General features: G+C 37.6%; 3 protein-coding genes across 9 annotated transcripts in view; 1 reads left to right on the top strand and 2 right to left on the bottom strand.

Moving 5' to 3' along the window:
* Positions 1–23,514, bottom strand: part of LOC121730070 (solute carrier family 12 member 4) — a 371,671-nt gene that overhangs the window by 85,632 nt on the left and 262,525 nt on the right. The window contains exon 1 of one of the 7 annotated variants that reach the window (XM_042118896.1): positions 4,919–5,077. The exons of the other annotated variants lie outside the window; for them this stretch is intronic. Within the exon in view, the coding sequence (XP_041974830.1) occupies positions 4,919–4,970 (52 nt within the window). The 5' untranslated portion in view covers positions 4,971–5,077. Of the gene's footprint in view, positions 1–4,918; positions 5,078–23,514 lie in introns of those variants that run through there. 7 annotated transcript variants of the gene reach the window in all.
* Positions 15,884–17,349, bottom strand: LOC121730095 (trypsin, alkaline C-like). Its single transcript, XM_042118941.1, has 4 exons — positions 17,295–17,349; positions 17,013–17,181; positions 16,471–16,726; positions 15,884–16,205 (listed from the first exon to the last, which is right to left on the bottom strand). The coding sequence occupies exons 1-4, from the start codon at positions 17,341–17,343 to the stop codon at positions 15,909–15,911; spliced, it is 771 nt and encodes a 256-aa protein (XP_041974875.1). The 5' UTR covers positions 17,344–17,349; the 3' UTR covers positions 15,884–15,908.
* Positions 18,889–23,514, top strand: part of LOC121730093 (trypsin CFT-1-like) — a 68,862-nt gene continuing 64,236 nt past the window's right edge. The window contains exon 1 of the mRNA XM_042118939.1: positions 18,889–18,938. Coding sequence (XP_041974873.1) covers positions 18,890–18,938 — 49 coding nt within the window. The 5' untranslated portion in view covers position 18,889. The remainder of the gene's footprint in view (positions 18,939–23,514) is intronic.

Below are 23,514 nucleotides of genomic sequence, written 5' to 3'. Positions count from 1 at the left end.
ATGGTGGACGATTTCCCGGCACTCGCCGTAAGCCATCGTAGGCCAAAAGTGTCTTTATGTATTACGCAGATACTTGAGGCTCTACAAAACGACTCCTGCATAGATTACATTTAATGAAACTGGTCACCGGTACTGAAATCGATGTGGTAGCTATATATTTTTGACCCTATTACGCAATATTAAACACGAGGTTAATGATGATGGCAGTAGATAATTTCGCATCCAATAAATTGAACGGGAGGGGCAGATTATTGGATTATCAATTTACTCACGACGAAAATATATTCCAGAGAAACAAATGGAATAATCCGAGTTGGGCTTCGGAATACCTTGAATAAATTTAAACAACGTTTAAAATAAAACAAACGGCTACTTTATAAGGGCTCAGCGAGTTACCCTTATAATTTTGTTCGGCGAACTTGGCGAAGTTTATTTGCGCTATAAAGGTTGAATTAACGGCCGACCCTACAGGGCCAAGGCGAAGGTTTTATTTCATCACGATCCCGTAATATTCTGGTCACATTAAACCGTTTAGCAAATTTGCATAAATTGCGCTTGATACATATTTAGAGGTTAAACATTGACCGAGCCACACTAATATTAGACTAATTTTATTTCGAAAGGAGCTAAACGGACGGCGGAGCTAAAATGGTCGCTTTGAAGAATCATGATAATATGAATCATAATATGATTCATTTTTCCAAAATCGCAAAATGCAACTCTGCTTGCAATTAATTTCTGTATCTTTGTACTGATTTGACATTTGTTAGTTTGACAGTTTTGACAATTCATTTGCTGAATAGATTGAGAGGAGTTGCTAAATGTGACCATTTTAGCCCCGCAGGTCACAAGAGTTACACGGTTCGGTAAAAACAGTTGCTTTTATGAAAAAACAAATGTATTATCTACTTGGTGTTGTTATTATTTCACAAAAAGGTTGCATCCCATGGGAAACTCGAAACGTATGTTTTTCCGGTAAAGATAGTATATCCGTTTTACGTAGAACACAAACTTTTTTTATTAAGAGGCAATTTTGTATATTTATACTTTGTCAGTTTATTGACACCACAAGTATCTTCAAAAAATTTTACGCAAAAGGTTTCAGAAGATAAGAAATCTAGCAATGTTATTTCGAAAACAGCGTATTTTTGAGCTACTTCAAATTTTTATTATGATGGTTTTTTCTTGGCTTTAACTGCGATCAAAGTTTGGCCTCGCAGGCTCCCCTGTAATATAATTTAGGGCGTATTTCACCACTTCCTGATAAGTGCCGGATGGCTATTCAGCACTTGCCACTCTTGACATATAGAGTATGGATAATTTGTCAAATAAGTTGTGGGTTTGTTTCTGATATCTATGGGATAGCCTATCCGGCACTTTATTAGGAAGTGGAGAAACAGGCCCTTAGACGTACAAACTATTCATTTGCAATATAAGCGGGGTTGAAATTCTCGTGCCTAAAGCTGAAATGTGCTAAGCAAATTCCTATGTAAATAAGCCGTCAGTAGTAATTAAATTATTGTTTAGTCAGGTTGAGGGAGTCTCGGAGACCTGAGTAATTAATTCATCAATCAATTATTGATCACCCGCTATAAATCTTGATTCTTGATGTTTATTAAACAGCTTTCAACGTAAACAATATTACATATTTTTATATTATGATACGCCAATGAATAAACAATGAAAATACATGACTTGCAGCACAGTAAATAATATATAAGTAATATTTTTAAGCGACTTCAAAAAAGGAAGTTATCAATTTGACCCGTATGTATGTAGGTACTATGTAGTATTTACAGAACTGTCCAGTTTTCGTATATTATGTTAGTCTTCATCAGTTAGTGTACATTCGTTAGGCTTGAGAATAATTTTTATCTACTTTTTACCGACTTTCAAAAAGGAGGAGGTTATACGTTCGGCTGTATGTATCTTTTTATATTGATACTAAAAATACTTTATATTGAAAAACAACGTTTCCCGGGTCAGTTAGTAGTATATAAAGTTATTGTTAAGGCTTAAGTTTAAAAAAAGAATATAATATATTATATACGGTTGAATTGAAAAAAAAACCTTCTCCTTTTTTGGAAGTCGGTTAGAAAAGGCATGACTAGATAAAATCCTACACAGACGTTTTGGCGCGTGGCTGATTTTAACGCTGAAGCGTCATTACATTACTATTAATTAGATAGTGCGCTGTCTTGTAATGTAATGACTTGAGAGCCAGCTGTTTCCAAACCATACCCTTCTGGGTCAGCCCCCCCACCATGAGCTCTTATATCAGTATTACTTTAATATTACTTTCAGATTTGGCACAAACAAAATACGTCGTTTTGTTTGTATAAATTATAGAGATCATGTTTGTTTATACGAAATTCAAAAGTAATACTGCTACAAGAGCTCATGGCATGGCTGTTATGTATTTTGTTTATACACACGGTGCTGCTATCCAGTTCTGTTTTACTTGAACTTGGCTTGACACGCTACCGCGTATTTTATTATGCTAAGTGCTAACCGTAATTAATAAGGAAAACATCGTAAGGAAACCCGCACATAGTTGGTCCCAGACGTATTGACTAGTTCTTTCCTCTGGATAAGCCGACTATGATGCGAGAATGCCGTATGCGCTCGGGCAACCATACGGACATTTAAAAATCTTGTCCCAGGCACTACAGTATTTGAGGAGTGGTTACTTCGCTCTGAAAAATACTGTATAGATCATCCACAACGGATGTAAAGGCCTAGTTTTTTTTTAACCGTAATATCAACTTACGCCTGAAAATCAGTGACAGATTATCTTAAGATAAGTTTAAGATTGTAAATTGTAATGCTTGGTACGACGTTTATAATTAAGTTTAGGAAATAATCAGCGTGACCTACAAAAATCCGATCGAATCTAAGATAAGATCAATAAGATTAAGATCTAAATCTTGACCTAAAATACTTCTTTGTGCCATTTAAAATTAGTTTCTTTTTGTCTGTTCGGCCTATACAGTATACATGTATATTTTGACCGCCTATTTTTATATATAAAGGCGTTATAAGTAGCTATAGGCTTACTGCAGCTATTAGGTAGAGGTTTATTTAGAATTTGAAAGATCACTGACCTCTGAGACAGGCCTCGGCTGCCCCACCGTCTTTATCCTGTCCGGACAACAGCCGCATATCGCACAACAACTAAAATTGAATTCCATACAAAAACTTACATGTTTTCCAGTGAAAATTCCATTTATACAATATAAAAGTAGGTTATCCTGAGATTATCTCGGAGCATGTGACTGATAATTTGGTAAACAAAAGATCACAATCTAATCCATAAACTGCAGTAACAATAGTTGATAAAGTCCCTTTGAAATAAATCAGGCAAAGTTGTCTCATTGGTATCTACATCATTACTTCTAAAAGTAAATGTCTAAAAGAAGGAAAATATATTGGTGATCTGCAGGACAGGCTCAGCCTAGTGCAGGCGCCAAAGTTATGCAATATTTGTAAAGTCTGTTATTTATTGTCTTCGTAAGTTCGTATACAACTGTATTGTACTCCTAGGTCATATTATAACAATACAATGTAACAGATGCTAAAAGTTTTTAAATAAAGATTAATATTATTATTATTAAATAGAAAAATATTTTGTAAGTCGTATAATGAACGAAATGACGAACGCAACTCCGTTGCGCCAAAAGCCGTTTATCGCGCGGGAACCGTACATTTTTCCGGGATAAAAAGTATCCTATATCCTTTCCCGGGATTCAAAGTATCTCCATGCCAAATTTTAGCAAAATCGGTTGAACGATTTGGGCGTGAAGAGGTAACAGACAGAAAATATTAGTATGGATGCCGCATCTGAGAGCAATGATCTGGATTTTTTGAAGATTAAACAAAGATAAGTTAGTTTTATCTACCAATATTAAAAATATAAACGCTTCAAACAGTATCATTGCAAAAGCAGCAGACCTGACACAATTTTCTCGGACACGCAACCAAAAACATCTGACTCCGTCCGGCCTTATTCAGACGCCTGGCCACCCTCATTTTATAAGAAAGCATGAACAAATACAATTATAATGAAATTAAATATATTAGAGGAACTAAACATCACTTGGAAAGTATAAATTATCTAAATCCATTAACCGATAAAGTTTAAGATAAACGATTGCAACACTTGAAAGAAAATGCATTTCTCTAACAAAGACTACCAACGATTAATATTCTGAATATAAAATGCTTTATATGCTATATGAAAAAAAAAAAACAGTGTCTTATTGGGTACAAAACATTCCTTCAGGCAACCTTAATGCATGATCTAGTTGCGGTACTTATTTTTAAGAAGCACAGTAGAAAGTAGAAATATTTTAAGTTTATTAATAATAGTATTTTAAAAAGATAAAACCGAATTCAAAATAATTGTATGCATTTGAGGATTAAAGTCCCTCGGTGTTTCTACTTGTTATAGAAGCCAATATTATATTTTATAGAGCTTTTTATATCCAACTAATGGACAATTTCTTGCGGTTTAAAAGTTTACCTATTTACAGGCAGCATTTATGGGGTAACATAAAAACCTAAGCTAGTTTAAGCTCTTCGTTGAAATTATTTTACTCACTGTTTTTGAGTTAAGCAAATTATGTACTTACCTAGTTACAACAGAGTTTTAATAATCAAGATTTTCGATCAATCATAGTCACTCTATAGTTGAATCTAATAACATTATTACAATATCTTTAGTGTTATGAAAACAAAATTAATTAACGCAAAATATCAATGTCTTAAATTGTATTTGATATTTTCTGACAATTGTATTTTGTTTGTCGCTTGGCTTAAGCCAGATAAAGTTTTATAATAATTGTTCCAACTGGAAGTTTCTAAAGATAGTTTCACAGGTCCTCCGCTCTCATCCTTTGCAAATTAATAAAAAGCTCACCTTGTGGCACGATTATGTAATCACTATCACCGTTACTGCCCTTCTCCGGCATTTTCGGCCGGACGCACCAAATTAGCCGGAATCCGCAACACTCAACACAAATAAAGTAATTGTAACCTCTTAACCTCCGAAGATAAACATGTAAAACATGGATGGGTTTCGTGCGACTCCGGGAACAGAACTAAGTGTCTTCGCTAATAATATTATCTTCGTTATTGTTTGTTTTCATTGCGGAATACTATCACTTGGTAGTACTATAGTCTATAACGTTTAATGTAGACGTTTAATGCGTTCACCAGGCTTCGAGTGTTTCATAGTACGTGTTAGTTTAACCCAGCGAGACTGGTATATCAAATTCACGATCCTAAATTTTGTTTAACAAATATACCTACAGTCTGTTTTAGAGTAAACTTAAACATTTGATGGACTGGTTTTATTGCATCTCAGAAAAAGATCTGAAAAAAAAACTATCGATTTTTCGTGCCCAAAAATCATTGCAGTGTCACTGCGCAGTTTTGACGCATAGAACATGTTGCGTTCTTTTATCGTTTTCTCCATTATAAGTAGGACATTAGCGATAAAAACACAGAAGTATGTTGTGTTATACTGTAGTCATGACCAGTCGATTTCAAGATAAACCGACACTCACAGATAATAGTCATATAATTATGACTGGGGCAAATGAACTGCACTGCCCGATTGAGGGGCCGAAGCGCAGACGTAGATCAAGATAGAAACCGCATGTCCCTCCATTTGTATGAAAACGACCGTTCCACTTTTTTCCTACATACTTAGCCTAGTAAACGAATGATTCTGCTTGGAAAAGTCGAAAGCAGAAATTTTGACTTTGGTACCTTGTTTAGACTAGTTAGGAGATAAACATACAAAAAGTCCTGAACCCTCCGAGGTGAGCCCGATGGAGGGGGGGGGGGCAAAGAAGGTCCCGTTTTTTGGTTTTTTGCTTACTCATCATAAACGGTGCTTCGTACGAAATTCTCTTGTACTACACAATATAAGTTAATTAAATTCTCTACAACTTTGTCCTATACACTTTGTACCTATCTCCCATCATTGCCTCGCTATGAACTTCTAAAATTGGCCGAGTGTGTTTTTTAGGGTTTCGTACCCAAAGGGTAAAAACGGGACCCTATACTGATACTTTAATGTCTGTCCGTCTTTCTGACCGTCTGTCTGTCCATCTGTCTGTCCATTTGTCTGTCCGTTTGTCTGTTCTTCTGTCTGTTCGTCTGTCTGTCTCCGGCTATAACTCAAGAACGATAATAGCTAGAGAGTTGAAATTTTCATAGATTGTGTATTTCTGTTGCCGCTATAACAATAAATACTAAAAACAAAAGAAATTAAATATTTTAGGGGAGCTCTCATACAACAAACTTGATTTTTTTTGCAATTTTTTTCTCGATATCTATCATGGTATAAGGTAGGCTGAAATGTTCACAAAATACTTAGCTATATAAGCTATATTTATACTTTAATAATTAAAAATAAAATTTAAATAAAATAAATAATTAATTTTTAAAGAAGGAGGGGAGTATCGTCCAAAAGTAATTTAGCACTTTGAGACATACACCAAATGAAAGGGCTTGAAAAGTTGAACATTTTATTGTATTACAAAAAATCTCTAAACCATGGGAGAAAAAAGTTAATGAGGGTAGAAGGTAAGAAAAAATCACATAAAAACACCCTATATTATTGCATCAATTTATAGTGTTGCTGGTAAGGAATGACTTCTGGAAAGTAATCGTATATGGCAAACTTCAGGAAAGTGTTGTATTTTAATATATTGTTTCATAGGGTGGCAACCGGTCAGATGTCAAGAATTACAGGCCTATCTCGAAATTATGTATCTTTGCCAAGTTGTTTGAACGCATAATTTATAACAACGTTTACAGTTTCTGCTCTAAAACTTTCATAAATGAACAACATGGTTTCCTAAAGAATCGTTCAACTACATCAAACTTGTTGACATTTGTTGATTATGTTACTGAAACCATGGACTCAGGAGGGCAATTGGATGCTATTTTTACTGATTATAGCAAAGCATTTGACCGTGTGGCGGTACCCACAATTCGCCTAACATTCCTGCATCGCGCTATCGAAGTTTTGGAGAACGGCAAGATATATACAACGTCTGAAGTGACGTCAGTGGGCTTCGGCCTGACCGAGCATGCTATCTCGCTCGGTCGGAAGATCTTCCTTTTCGGCCGCCACGAACAACGTTAAATTGGTGACCACCGACAAGAACACGCATCCTTCTGGACATTAATCATCATCAACACTCCCCGCCCCTCCGCACCACGTCAGTAGAAATCAAGCATAACCGGGTCGCCTCGACCATAAGCCGCGTTGGAGGTCCGCGCCGGTCGCACCCGCGTCTGGCTTGAACGGGGCAGCCATAGGCTACAACGACCGGTCAGCAAGCAGTGCACGGGGTCCCTCTCCTGGTCATTGCACGCGTAGCTTCGGGCCACACCTGACAACACAAGCGCATCGAAGAATACCACAGGTCTTCGGGGGGGGAGTGATGTGGCGGTACCCACAATTCGCCTAACATTCCTGCATCGCGCTATCGAAGTTTCGGAGAACGGCAAGATATATACAACGTCTGAAATGACGTCAGTGGTCCTATCTCGCTCGGTCGGAAGATCCTTCGGAAGACCATGCTGGAATCCACGGCAATCTTTATAGGTGGTTCGTCTCCTACATAGACAATAGAACTCAGGCTGTGGTTCTTAATGGTTTTTCTTCGCATGGAGTAATGTACCTTCGGGTGTACCCCAGGGGTCTCTTCTAGGGCCCCTCCTATTTAACATCTTTATAAACGACATTAAGGCGTGTTTTCAGCATTCTCAATTTCTTTTGTATGCAGATGATATGACATTGTATAGATCTATCTATAACATATCAGACTGTCAACTGTTGCAAGAGGATATATACAGACTTGAGGAGTATTGTTGTGTAAATAATTTGGATCTCAATGTGTCTAAATGTTCCTCTATGACTTTTAGCCGCTCGTCTAAAGCAACATCTTTCCCCTACAAGCGAAAGGGACTTGAGCTAAAAAGTGTGACAGAGATTCGTGATCTTGGTATCATACACGACACAAAATTATCTTACAATAAACACCTAGACCACATCTTAAATAAAGCTAATAAGTCACTAGGATTTATTCTCAGAATGAGTTCACAATTTAAAAATATAAAGATATTAAAAATTCTCTTCTGTTCTTATGTACGCAGTTCCCTCGAATATTGCTCTGAAATCTGGAATCCCCAATACACTGTTCATATAAATAGGCTAGAATCGATTCAAAAAAGATTTTTAAAACACTTACAATTTAAATGCAATACATACGATCCTTCTTATGAATTGAGATCCAAAAGATTTCACCTTCTCCCTCTTTTCGAAAGACGCCGTATCTCTGATATCATTTTCCTACTCAAAACTATTCAAAACAAAATTGACACCCCATTACTCCTTTCTAAAATTTCGCTAAAAGTACCATCAAGGTCAGCTCGAGTCTAGACTCCCCTGTATGTCCCATTCTCTAATACAAATTACCGAAGAAACTCCTTTATCATTAGATCTTCAAAATTTATTAACAGCTTAAATGATACTCCAGAACTTGATTTTGATTTATTTATAACTTCACCTTCTGCCTTGAAACAAAAGTTGACACAGCACTGGTTCGATGCGATTCTCTGATTCTCTGCTTAGTTTTACTTTCTTTTTCTCCTGTACCAACAAGAAATTTATTATCATTCACTAATTTGCTATGTATTTTTTAGTATTAAGTTGCAAGTTATTTGTTTCTATTTCTTATATAGTTATCTGTATGTGAAAACATATAAATGGTGTTCTGATACCTACTATTAATATGTAAATTAGTAATAAATCACTGTTTGTTTTTCAAATAAAATAAAATATTTTAAAGAAATGTATGGGAAAACAATAAAACCTTAAAAATCTAACCTTTCCTGGATTTAACCGTACATCATTACCTTGGAGAAAATGTTTATAATAATTAATAAGCAATACTAGCGAATGGTGCAATAATACAGGATGTTTTATTTTTCCTAAAAAATAAAAAAAAACACCCTTTATTATTGCACCATGCGCTAGTTTTGCTAATTATAAACAATTTCTCCAAAGTGATATTAAACGAAAAAATCAGGCAAAGGTTCGATATTCAACATTTTATTGTTTTTTGTATGAGAAAAATCAAGTCTGTTGTATGCGAGCCCCCCTAAAATATTTAATTTATTTTGTTTTTAGTATCTATTGTTATAGCGGCAACAGAAATACATAATCTCTGAAAATTTCAACTCTCTAGCTATTATCCAATTTTAGAAGCTCATAGCGAGGCAATGATTGGAGATAGATACAAAGTGTAAAGGACGAAGTTGTAGAGAATTTAATTAGCTTTTATTATGTACGAAGTAAACACACCGGCAAAATTAGAGGAACATAACAACATTTTCAATTTTTTTTAAATTGTTCACTGATTTTTATATATTTATTTATTTATTTACTAATTGATTATTAAAAAATAAATTTTATATAAATAAAGGGCATAAAAACGTGAAAAATAGAAAAAATCAGCAAAAATCAAAAAATTAAGAAAATCTTTGAAATTTCAGTAGTAAGTTTTTAAGATAAATTCTCCATTTTTATTAAAGAAATGCCATGTTAAAAGCGTGTAATGCCTTCTATAGATCTCAAGAGGGCCTGGATACGCCATTCCATGCTTGCATTTTAATTGTCAATCATTTCCTGTGGGATATTCTCCTACTCCTCCTAGCGCCAACTCGAGCTCCTTGACACATTTTGGAGCTGGAGTTTTAACTCGTACCGTTCACCCATTGATGTGCCACACGTCTTTAATCGGATCCACATCCGTAGACCACGCTGGCCTCTCCACCTGGGCTACGCCAGCATCGTTTAGGTAATAATGCCCGATTTTCTTACTCTATGGACGCACATAAAATTGAAATTAGTACCTAAAACTGTGTTAAAGGCACACCATGCAGTTCCAGGATGTCGGTGCTATAGCCCTGTACTGTCAAAGTACCATCATCTATAATCATCAGCTCCATGCGGGCTCCAAATCATATGCAACTCCAAACCATTACGAAGCCTGCATCATAGGCCACTGTTTCCGGTAAGTTTGATGGCCTGTAGCTTTCCTTATGATTTATCCACATTCTTTATTGCCTGTCAATACAATGTACACAGAATTTGCTCCCATCACTGTACAGCACAAGATTTTACTCACTTGTCTAATTTTGATGTTCACGCGCAAATCTTAGCCTGGCTCTTCGGTGTCCTGTCTCAAGTTTTGGTGCCCTTGCTGGCACTTTTGATTTTAATTTAACTTCTTTGAATCTTCTTCTTACTGTACAATCACTTACACGTTCATCTTGGACCTGTTCCGACAGGTTTCGTGTCTGCATAGCAGTTTGAGGTCGATTTCTTAAGTTTTGTTTCCTTACAAAATGGTCATCCTGAATCATTGTCACCCGATATCTGCCTTGTTCTCGTCTCCGAACGTAAGATCCAGTCTCTCTGAAGCGTTGAAAGTTACGATGAACCACGGAAGCCGACACACCTAAGGCCTGACTGACCGAACGGTAGGTGTGACCTTTCTCTATCGTGGTTACAGCTCTAGCTGTCGCAGATGCTGGGAAATCACTAATTTTGTATCTAAGCAATGTGTTCTTCCAAAAACCAAACAATCAAATAAGCTGAGCATACCTTGCACGCCGCTAAAACGCCATTCTTATCAGGAACACTTACAACGTCAATAATCGAAAAACACTTATTAGGGCATAATTGCTATAAAAACCTGTCAACTTGCCAGTTTTGTTCAATATTTTATTTCTTGAATGAGCTTAGAAGCTATAAAAAAGGCTTTCAGACAGCCCGACCCACTTGAGTTCAAGTTTTGGCCCTTTTTACCTATGTTCCGCTAATTTTGCCAGTGTGTGTATTATGTACGTACCCAATTTCGTATGAATCACCGTTTTTGATGAGTAAGCAAAAAACCAAAAACCGGGACCTTCTTCCCCCCCCTCCGACTCACCTCGGAGGGGTCAGGACTTTAAGTATGTTTATCTCCTAACTACTCTAAACAAAGTACCAAAATAAAAATTTCTGCTTTCGACTTTTCCAAGCAGACCCCCATTTTGGGCATTCGTTTACTAGGCTGACTGTGATACGTCACAGTCAGCCTAGTAATGATACGAAACGTCAAACGTGTCCATTATCTAGGCCAACGTTTCTATTCGAATTTCTACATCTGGCTATGTATAAAATCCATTTATTCTTTAATAATTAATAATAATTTATACGTGGGAGAGCCATGCTTCGGCACGAATGGGCAGGCTCGACCGGAGAAATACCACGTTCTCACAAAAAATCGGCGTAAAACAGCGCTTGCGTTGTGTTTCGCTGGGTGAGTGAGTTTAGCGGAGGCCCAATTCCCTTTCCTATCCTCCCCTATTCCCTTCCCTTCCTTTTAAAAGGCCGGCAACGCACCTGCAGCTCTTCTGATGCTGCGAGTGTCCATGGGCGACGGAAGTTGCTTTCCATCAGGTGACCCGTTTGCTCGTTTGCCCCCTTATTTCATAAAAAAATATTTAATACAATAAGTAAGTAATTTTACAATAAGTAAGGTTACCATACAAAAAAAAACACATTTTTAAACTAAGTACATATTTTTGCTCTATTATTGTACGGAACTCTTCGTGCGCGAGTCTCGCATTTGGCCGATTTTTTTTATTTAAACTCTACATCTAAAGTATGCATGGATTGTAACAGTCATCTCTGTTACTTAATGATATAATGTTAATAATATTATATTATAGACTAGCTGTTGCCCGCGACTTCGTCCGCGTTAGCATAGTAGACCACGTCCCAAGTATTATTGTACAAAAATATTCAATATACAGAATTGACCTTCCTTATAATATTTAGATGTTCCGCGCGGCTTCACCCGCGTAATTTAGGAATTTCACGCCACCGTACATTTTTCCGCAAAAAATATCCTATGTAACTTCACGTTGTCTATTCTTCATGTTTGCCAAATAACATAAAAATTGCTCCAGTAGTTCTTAAGATAATAAGCGATTTCATATAATTTTCCCCGTTTTTTCCACATTTTCCTCTATTTCTTCACTCCTATTAGTTTTAGCGTAATAAAATATAGCCTATAGCCTTCCTCAATAAATGGGCTATCTAGCACTGAAAGAATTTTTCAAATCGGACCAGTAGTTCCTGAGATTAGCGCGTTCAAATAAGCCCTTTCAAATAATTTCCACCCGTTTTTTCCACATTTTCCTCTATTTCTTAGCTCCTATTAGTTATAGCGTGATAAAATATAGCCTATAGCCTTCCTCGATAAATGGGCTATGTAACACTGAAAGAATTTTTCAAATCGGACCAGTAGTTCCTGAGATTAGCGCGTTCAAACAAACAAACAAACAAACTCTTCCGCTTTATAATATTAAGTATAGAGTATAGATTAAAGCTATACTATATCTACGAATGGAACGAAGTCATTTAAAGCTGTCTACACACCATAACCACCGGGCCCGGCGGCATAACTCGTCGGGCAAGGCCGGCGGCCTCATTCTGAAACAAGCTTGCCGGCGGCACACCAAATAAGGGTTGGACCTCATCTGGCAGCACGGATTCGCCTTTTTCCGTCGCTCTTCTCTTTCTGTTGCTTAGAAATGCCATTTGCTAGACCGAGACAGAATGCATATGCAATAGCACGCGGCGGATTCCTCGAGGCGATCGGCATCACGGACAAAATGCAATGGTCGGCAGGGAGACTCCGGAACGCTGAAGCGCGCGATAGCATGCTAACGCATCCTTTCACCGCCGATCACTTGCTATCGTGATCGCCTTTTTTGTCTGCGCAATGCGACAGCGCGCGTTCTCATTGGAATGTTGGAATTTATTTGTGCTTTTATATTAAGCAAGCACACTGGGCTGCATTTTATCTATTGAGCGTTTTGCCACTTGCCGTCACGGCACCACCGACTCATCTAAAAAAAAACTTCTCATCGATCGAAACTGTTATTCTTGTTAAGCGGGAATTAAACAGAAAACCCATTAAAACAAACGATTTGAATGAACCCTAACTCGATTGTTATAAGTACCTACTTGAACGTACTGAAGTTTAAAAGCTCCACCAGTAGCCCTAGCACGGCCACCAGTAGAAATGCGAAAGTATGGACAAACTGTGGAGATAAACTTAAGGTAGCGTTCCGATCTTTTTTATTTTCCAAAAATTCAATTAAAATGCCAATTTATGACAGACTATAGTCCTAAAAATTCAAATAATATCCTACTCTATGACATATACTATAATAGTCTATCATAAAGTGGCATTTTAATTGAACTAGAGATCGCCCAATGGTCGAAATTCGACCTTAGTTTCAACGACTTTAGGACTAAGTACTACCTATATTTTGTAAAAGATATTGACTTTATCATATTTTTTTCAACTATTGTCTCTGGGACTTAGCTGATCTCAGACTGGCCGTGTTAGCATTGTCTAATAGTATCTTACATTCAATAAAAAAAAATTATAATCCATTTTCAATTTGTCAACTTGTTGTCAACAGACTTCAACCATAAATAAAAGAGTATAATTCGCATGTATAGGCTTGTCACTCAAAAATCTGTCATTTCTCATGTGTGTGTGTTGTAGTGTGTGTAATGTTTTATTTGTGAAAAAAATGTATGATAAAAGCATAATTTCAAAATAATATTAGTTCGATGCACTCCTTCACCATATAAACTATAACTGTGCAAAATTTCATGCACCTACGTTTCCCCATTTTTCGTAAAAAGGGTTACAAAGTTTTTCGTTCACGTATTAATATTATGATTTTTGTCGGTCGCGATTGGCCGCGGTAAAGATCGGAAAGGCACCTTTAGTTTATGTCCACAGCTTGTGTATACTTTCGCATTGCTACTTACTTCTAGTTATTCTCGGGCAACTAATAAAAATATGTCAAAGCGAACAAGAAAGTTGGGTATGTGGGATTTTGGGAACAAGTGGCGATTGGCGAAGACGTGTGGACTGTGGAGTTGCGGGCTTTTTCCCCGTCTCAGCAACTCTTCAATTTGTCCGCTTGATATATTATAATTTATAGCCCCGTTATTACCTCGTTTATCATCGTGACGCTATCAGTAATTATAATGTCATTAATGATCCACATTTACAAGTAATCATAAGCGATAATCTCCTATATAGTACGGTACAATAAATTATACGATTTACTAGCGAAATCGTGAGACTTTGTTCGCAAAACTATTTTAGAGTTTTTTAAAGGCCTTATACAATGTGTCCCGACACCGGTGTCCGATCCTTTAATGTCGTGATCTATGGCATATTTTATCGACAAATTGGCCCTCAAATTTTTTCTCTCTCTCATGGTTGTAAAATGGCAGCCATTTTAGTTTTTCTCGGGCTTTCACACTAATCTGACCAGAATTACTGCTCTTGTAATAATAATAATAATAAAATAATAAAACATTTATTCAAGAACTTTGGGCATTACACCACACTACATTACAAAAAAAAAACGAAAACACAGAACAGTTAAATAATGATGCTGACATGGGAATACAAAACAGTAGTCTATAATATGAACTGTAACTAGCCTAACTAAGATTGAACAAAAAAAAAAGTAACAAGTAACAAACATTTCAATTATAACCTAGCAAGCAAGAGTGTTATGGGAAGGTAGGAGGTGTAATGCTCAAGCCATTGAAATGGAGTCCACTTAGGTAAAACGACTATGGATAACCACAGTCCCTGATATTCTGTGGATCCAAAATGTCAGGCGCAAAACAGACCAGACAGACCACCCAAGGCTAAGCTGATCCTGCAGTAGCGTTAACTTTAGTTTGTTTTTAAAATGATTTATAGAATGCAGAGCACGAAAGGGTTATTCCAGATCTTGCTCGCCAAGTACCTAAAACAACCTCTGAATGCGGACGAGTGATGAATAGGAGTAATTAATAGGTATGCCGAACCCCTGGTGGTGAGGGTCAGCTATTTGTCGCATGCCCATTGCAGCTTATTATACAGGTAGGATGGTGTTTTTAATTTTACCACACCAAACAGTAACGTGGCAAAATGTAACTGTCGGCGACCGTCCATCTTAAGCCATCTCAAGCTGTTTATGTACGGCGTTACGTGGGCGCGGGGAGGCACATTGCAACAGTATCTTGCGCATGCATTTTGTACCCTTTGAATGAGGTGTTTGGATCGTGAAAGAAGATAAGGACCGATAGCAACGTCAGCGTACCGGTGGTAGGCACCATGTAGGACCTTCTGTAAATATATAATTATATTATATATATGAAATATATATTTATGGTTTTTAAATTACGCGGCAAATATATAATAATATTATAATAAAAAAATCAATGCCACTTTTCGTTGTAATTTTATAATTTAAGAACGCGCTCAGTGCTCACCTATCCAAACCAAATATTTAGGCTTTGTTGGGACTATTTAGTAAGTAGATGGTTAATATATGAACTTTGCACAAAATTGGTCGAACTGTACTTCATTTAAGGCGACGCCTTGATAATTTGGCTATAGTGATATCGATTTTTCTCAGCAATCTATATATATAAAAAAGGATTTTCAAATGTGTTAGTCGCGCTAAAACTCGAAAACTGCTGCACAGATTGGGCTGATTTTAGTCTTAAAATATTCGTAGAAGTCCAGGGAAGGTTTTAAAGTGACACGAAGTTCACCGGGACAGCTAGTGACTTTATAAAGATGTTAAAGAAGGCAGTAAAAGAAGGCACAGTAAAAAATAAAACATAATAAGTATTGAAATAGCATATTATTTGTCTTTAGATGTTTATTAAAAGCATCACAAAGAATACGATTGTCAAGGTCTTAGACCTTTACAGTGGCGTCGTTTGTGCTAGTAGCATTTCATGAGTTGCTCTGGATCCAAGCAGTATATCTGGAGACGCGAGCGTTGACGCCGGGGTAGCGGGCGAGAGCGCACCGTTCACCCCAGGAGCAGACACCAACAAGAATGCCGTTGTGGTAGAGAGGACCACCGGAGTCGCCCTGGCACTGGTCGCGACCGCCGACGTCGAGCCAGCCGGAGCACAGCATGTTATCGGTGATGGTGTAGCGCAGCTCGGCGTAACGAGTCCTGCAGGTGTTCTGGTTCACGGTCCAGATCTGGACGTGGCGGAGTTGCTCAGATGAGGAGCCTTGGAACTGCGAAAAAATCATATTTTATAATAATGATAATAATTATATTTGCAGTTTAAACCCAAGTTATGTTGATTAATTTCCCAAACTAGATATTACCAGACGATCCCTCTTCCCATTTAAATTTTATGTTCATGAAACCTCTTCTATGACCTTTCCCAATTCAGTCGTTTTAGCTATCTAAGCAAAAAGAGGCAACATACCGACACGCTTTCGCATTTAACATTTGGTAAGATAGAGACGTTACGTAGGTATTCCAAATCAAACTTACGCTGGTAGTTCCCCATCCTGCAGCCCAAACAACTTGGTTGTCTGCGAGATTGTAGTTGGCGCCGGCGATGCTGACAGCACGGACGTTGTTGTTGAAGGTGAAGGTGGAGGCGGAATGCAGGATTGCGATGTCGTTGTCCATGGTGTTGCGGTTGTAGCTGGCGTGGTTGATGATCCTGTTGGTGTTGTGGACGACGCCGCCGCTGTTGGCGTTGGTGGAACCGACACGGATGCGCCATTGCCAGGCTGCGTCACCACTGTTAAGAAAAAAATACTCGTAAAGGCGTATGTTGTCTTTTTGTTGGGATAGTCATTATTGGAGGCAGGACTGAGAAGCTGTTTATAACATGCACTATCACAACACGCCTCGCTAACAAAACAAGCCCCTCGCCTTCTTCGTAATCATTTGTATTGGTCCATCATGAGCCAAGCTTTTTGCTGTAAAGTGGGACAAATGCAGATAAAGTACTACCCAAATATCTTCTATAGTTTCTCACCTAAAATAATTAGTTAAATATAAGTTTAGCTCCAAAGTTAACTTACTCGAAGCAGTGAGCGGCTGAGAGGATAGCACGGTTGTTTATGATGGTACCACCGCATATTTGGGTGTAGCTGGCTCCTGTCCAGGAGAACAGCAGAGCCACAATAGAGGGGTAGTTTCCGATGCTGGTGACTGATCCACCCACAATCCTTTGTGGGTTTTGTGGGACAGCTGAAAATACAACGCGTTAGTTTACTTTTAATGAATTTTGAAATGACATAATGTAAGCGTCGAATTCAGATTCCAAAATAGTGTTAATTAAAAAAAAATCGGTTTCAATTTACCCACTACAGCAGCAAGGCCGAGAGCCAACAGCAGGAATACAGCACGCATTTTGTTATGCACTTCACTAACTTTACAAAAAATATTGTTGCAATTTATACTACCATATTGATGCGATATGGACACACGAATTATCTTTTACTGATTTTTAATTTATGGGCCCATAAATAATGGTTCGTAATCTAATGATAAATTACTCATATATATAACTAGCTGTTGCCCGCGACTTCGTCCGCGGGGACTTCAGTTTATAGCGCGCGATGTCAACAAAATTGGTGTCAAAAGCTTTTATAAAAAAAAAAACCCTGGTACCCCTTAAATCAAAACACCCAAAAACAGCTGTGCAGTGTGCAAATAACTTATTTAATTTTTTAAAATTTAACTTTATTTAAGTATGCCAAATTTTAATGTATATTTAGCCCCCAATTACACAACTTCTCCCATTAACTTTTTATCATTGATAGGTTTAATTAAGGTTACGTCTCTGCATAGATAAAGTACTGAGTTATTTAATAACGAAAAAAAATAACAATCGAAAAAATCGGAAATTGAATGTAAGCTGATACCACCTCTTATAGAAAGACGATTAAGTAAGTGTCAGCCCGATGTAGGAGACGGCACGGCGCCAGCTATTATGAATTTTCGGAACTAACTTAATTTGAACAAATTTACGCATTTTCACCCCCTTACAACCCTTTTTTCCAAAGTTAGAGAATTTTTTTTTTTCAAAAGTTAGAGAAAAAAAATTTGGAAGCCAATTTGTCACTAAAATAAGCCCGAGAAAAACTAAAATGGCTGCCACTTTACAACCGTGAGAGAGAGAAAAAATTTCAGGGCCAATTTGTCGATAAAATATGCCATAGATCATGACATTAAAGGATCGGATACCGGTGTCGGGACACATTGTATAATATGACAAAATAAAATGCTAGTCGTATCAAATGTAGAGTCATTCACATAAGGAATTGTCCATTATTTGGACACGAAGCTTAAATATGTGAAAATTTGTATGTTGTTTGTGATGAACCATAAATACTATTTTACTATTGCTCTAGTATAAAGCAATAAGTATAATGTGCTATTGTACAGGCAAGTAATTGCCACTGCAAATTGCAAGATGAGCAGTTTCATCGTTGCTATCTGAAGCAAACATCCCTAATTCATAATCTATAAGTATAAATAAAATCCATTTTCCTTCCTTGGGGCGAATCTCACGATATAGTAGGTATATCGTCGTATAGCCAGATATGGATTCGGAATCGGATGCGATTTCGATTTGATTTCGTTTCGTTATCGAATCGATTTCAAAATTTCCACTCTAAGGAAGTTAAACCGATGTTTGCTTCTCATAAAGTTCTTATTCACGCAGGCGAGGCCGCGGTATAAAGCTAGTATAATATTGTAATAACTAATAAGCTTCTGTTTCTTGAATTTGTAGGGTATTAACTAAATAATTGGCATCGCTACTATCTGAATAATTTATCATTAGATTACGAACCAAAATCAGTAAAAGATAATTCGTGTGTCCATATCGCATCAACAAGGTAGTATAAATAGCAACAATATTTTTTGTATAGTTAGTGAAGTGCATATCAAAATGCGTGCTGTATTCCTGCTGTTGGCTCTCGGCCTTGCTGCTGTGGCGGGTAAATTGAAACCGATTTTTTTTTTAATTAACACTATTTTGGAATCTGAATTCGACGCTAATATTATGTCATTTCAAAATTCATTAAAAGTAAACTAACGCGTTGTATTTTCAGCTGTCCCAAAAAACCCACAAAGGATTGTGGGTGGATCAGTCACCAGCATCGGAAACTACCCCTCTATTGTGGCTCTGCTGTTCTCCTGGACAGGAGCCAGCTACACCCAAATTTGCGGTGGTACCATCATAAACAACCGTGCTATCCTCTCAGCCGCTCACTGCTTCGAGTAAGTTAACTTTGGAGCTAAACTTATATTTAACTAATTATTTTAGGTGAGAAACTATAGAAGATATTTGGGTAGTACTTTATCCGCATTTGTCCCACTTTACAGCAAAAAGCTTGGCCCATGATGGACCAATACAAATGATTACGAAGAAGGCGAGGGGCTTGTTTTGTTAGCGAGGCGTGTTGTGATAGTGCATGTTATAAACAGCTTCTCAGTCATGCCTCCAATAATGACTATCCCAACAAAAAGACAACATACGCCTTTACGAGTATTTTTTCCTTAACAGTGGTGATGCAGCCTGGCAATGGCGCATCCGTGTCGGTTCCACCAACGCCAACAGCGGCGGCGTCGTCCACAACACCAACAGGATCATCAACCACGCCAGCTACAACCGCAACACCATGGACAACGACATCGCAATCCTGCATTCCGCCTCCACCTTCACCTTCAACAACAACGTCCGTGCTGTCAGCATTGCCGGCGCCAACTACAATCTCGCAGACAACCAAGTTGTTTGGGCTGCAGGATGGGGAACTACCAGCGTAAGTTTGATTTGGGATACCTACGTAACTTACTCTATCTTACCAAATGTTAAATGCGAAAGCGTGTCGGTATGTTGCCTCTTTTTGCTTAGATAGCTAAAACGACTGAATCGGGAAAGGTCATAGAAGAGGTTTCATGAACATAAAATTTAAATGGGAAGGGGGATCGTCTGGTAACATCTTGTTTGGGAAATTAATCAACATAACTTGGGTTTAAACTGCAAATATAATTATTATCATTATTATAAAATATGATTTTTTTGCAGTTCCAAGGCTCCTCATCTGAGCAACTCCGCCACGTCCAGATCTGGACCGTGAACCAGAACACCTGCAGGACTCGCTACGCCGAGCTGCGCTACACCATCACCGATAACATGCTGTGCTCCGGCTGGCTCGACGTCGGCGGTCGCGACCAGTGCCAGGGTGACTCCGGTGGTCCTCTCTACCACAACGGCATTCTTGTTGGTGTCTGCTCCTGGGGTGAACGGTGCGCTCTCGCCCGCTACCCCGGCGTCAACGCCCGCGTCTCCAGATATACCGCTTGGATCCAGAGCAACTCATGAAATGCTACTAGCACAAACGACGCCACTGTAAAGGTCTAAGACCTTGACAATCGTATTCTTTGTGATGCTTTTAATAAACATCTAAAGACAAATAATATGCTATTTCAATACTTATTATGTTTTATTTTTTACTGTCCCTAGTTTCGTGGCTTCTTTAACATCTTTATAAAGTCCACATTAATTACAGATTTAGATTATCCTCTCCTAAATATATAGGGTTTACTCTACGAATAATAAAAACTAAGGAAAAGTAACTCCGTCAAAAAACATGCTCCGCAATACTTGTCAAAAAAGTATACTGGTACACATTTCAATACATTTGCAATATTTAGGTGACCTTGAGCGGTACTAGGCTGACGTTACATGACAGATCAAAAGAAACCAAATTTAAAACGGTAATAGTATGGGACTTACGATTCCTTAGTTTTTACTAGCTGTTGCCCGCGACTTCGTCCGCGTGGACTTCAGTTTATAGCGCGCGATGTCAACAAAATTGGTGTCAAAGCTTTTATTAAAACAACTTTACCCATAAACTATTTATCATTGATAGGTTTAAGGTTACGTCACTGCATAGATAAAGTACTGCCTTATTAAATAAATAACGTAAAAAAGAAATAACAATCGAAAAAAGATCGAAACCAGTATGTAAGAAGACCTTTTATAGAACGGCTTTTGGGCAAGCATTAGCGCGATGTAAGAGACGCACGGCGCCACCTATTATGAATTTTTGGAACTAACTTAATTTAAACAAATTTACGCATTTTCTCCACCTTTTTTTCAGTAAAAATGTAGCCTATGTCCTTTCTCAGGCTTTAGACTATCTGTATAAAAAATTCATTTCAATCGGTTCGGTAGTTTTGGCGTGAAAGCGAGACAGACAGACAGACAGACAGACAGAGATACTTTCGCATTTATAATATTAGTATAGATTATTCGTAGGGTTTACTACTAAATTTCAAGGCAGTGCTTGCTATTATGACTGAGATACCTATCAAGTTTTAAAAATAATTAAAAAAGAACTAATAAATACATAGAAAACATTATTATATTAACCCGCGATGTTACCCGCGGTTTAAGTGATATAATATAAAAGACTATGAAAGCAGAGAAAGGTTCTTACATAATAATATGAAATTGGAGTTTTTTGTATGGGAGGAATATAAAGTTGTTTTTTTTTTGTATAATATAATTTAATTAATCAAAGCATGTACCATTGCTATCGATGATTTTTTGCCATCTTAAGGGTAGTTCGTTGATCCTATTACTAGTAAATAAAACGGAGGAACGAGAGTCAATAAATTCTTTGCATGCGGTTTGGACTGCCACATTAGAGTTGAATATTTTTCCTTGTAGGAAGTTATCCAAATTCCGAAAAAAAAAAAGGTAATCTGTTGGAGCAAGTCCGAGGAGTTCGGTGGATGTCGCAGACATTCCAATTGTAGCTCTTCCAGTTTTGCGGCCGTCTGTTGTGCAGTGTGTGGTCTAGCGCTGTCCTGAAGCAACAGTGGCCTAGAGTGATTGACCAGCCTTGGTTGTTTAGCAGCTAGTTCTTCCGTCATGCCCCCGTAGACAAGAGGCAAAACGCTAACGCTAACGCTAGCTCTACAAAATGAATGGATTTGACATTAGTATTCGTTAGCGAAGCGATGACTTATGTCAAATCGCATACATTTTGTAGCGCTAGCGTTAGCGCTTGCCACTTGTCTACAGGCTGTCTGCCGTAACCGTTTGGCCAGATTTTAGAAAGCTGTAGTGAACGACGCCGGCACTAGTCCACCAAACACTCACAAGTAACTTTTCCTGAGTCGATTTTCGCTAAGGGCAGGATTTGGCTGATTCTCCAGGGGACAGCCATTGCGACGAACGCTTCCGATTATCGTAAAGCATCCATTTTTCATCACAAGTAATGATCCGATTTAAAATCCCTTTATTATCGTCTCGGTGGAGCAATGTAACGCAGCAGTCGACGCGTGTTTTCTGGTTTGCTTCACTCAATTCATGAGGACCTTTCAAATTTTTTTATCTTCCCAATTTGCTTCAAGTGGATTAAAGCAGTTTTATTACTTACATCGAAGCCTGCTAATTGTGAAGTGGTTTGCGATGGATCCGCTTCTGCGTAATGCATTTCCCCCTCCGGAAAAAAAAAAAAAAAAGGACATAATGCCGAGAAAATTTAACGAAGAGGATACTTTAAAATTTATACAACTTTATATGGTGCTCGAATGCTTGTGGGATAAGCGTTGTGATTCATACAAAAATAAACAAATGCGCGCTTCGGCACTAGAACAATTTCGTGCCGGAATGACTATTAAAAAAAAAAAGAATTTTTTCGTTTTATTTTTTTCTAATATTTCAATCAACTCTTCTGTTAATAGTTCCTTAAAACATATCTTTTTCAACAGACTTTGCCGTAAACTCATATGTAACTGCAAACGTGTGGAGACCCGAAAAAAAAATCGTGAATGCGATGGTTTTGTCTAAACAAAAAGGGCCAGGCCAGTATTGGCTTCTGCAGGACTGGCGCCAAGATTGGCTCTGTGTAAACTATACTTAATATTCGTAAATAAAGCGATATTTCAATTTTTCCATTGTGCGACATTCAATTAACGACTCCAAAGAAAAAATAATCAAGAAAGAACCATAGAATTAGAACGTACTAGAGATCGCCCAATAGTCGAAATTCGACCTTAATTTCAACGACATACAGTGTTTTTTTCGACCAATAAAACGGACATCTTCTTTTTATTGGTTAATTCAAATGAGTATTTAATTACAAAGTCTCCGAGTAAAACACCCAGGTGTCTCGCTTAAATAGTTTTTGAATTATCTCAAAAAGAAAATCCCAATCCCACGTCCATAAAAAAGTGAAAAGTTATTATAGTTCAAAATTCGTAGATTAGACAAAAACATGCTATTTAATATTCGTAGGAAATACAAAAATCTATATTATGAACCCTTTTTCAGTCGGCTATGACTTATGGGGGCCATGAAAACAAAGAAAATTTTCAGTTTTTAATTTTTTCTGACTAAACTAAGGCGATGTTGCAAGCGCGTGATGCTTTAAGAGAAAGCTAATTATCACCACTAACACTGGTAAAAATACCAAATCCCTAACGCGTGGAACTTTGAGTTCTATTACTTTGAAAATTCTGGGATTGGCGGGATTCGTGGACGTCTATTTTTTATTA

This window comes from Aricia agestis, chromosome 9 (assembly GCF_905147365.1).
Source record: "Aricia agestis chromosome 9, ilAriAges1.1, whole genome shotgun sequence".
Classification (NCBI taxonomy): domain Eukaryota; kingdom Metazoa; phylum Arthropoda; class Insecta; order Lepidoptera; family Lycaenidae; genus Aricia; species Aricia agestis.
This window is presented reverse-complemented; position numbering and strand designations above follow the sequence as displayed.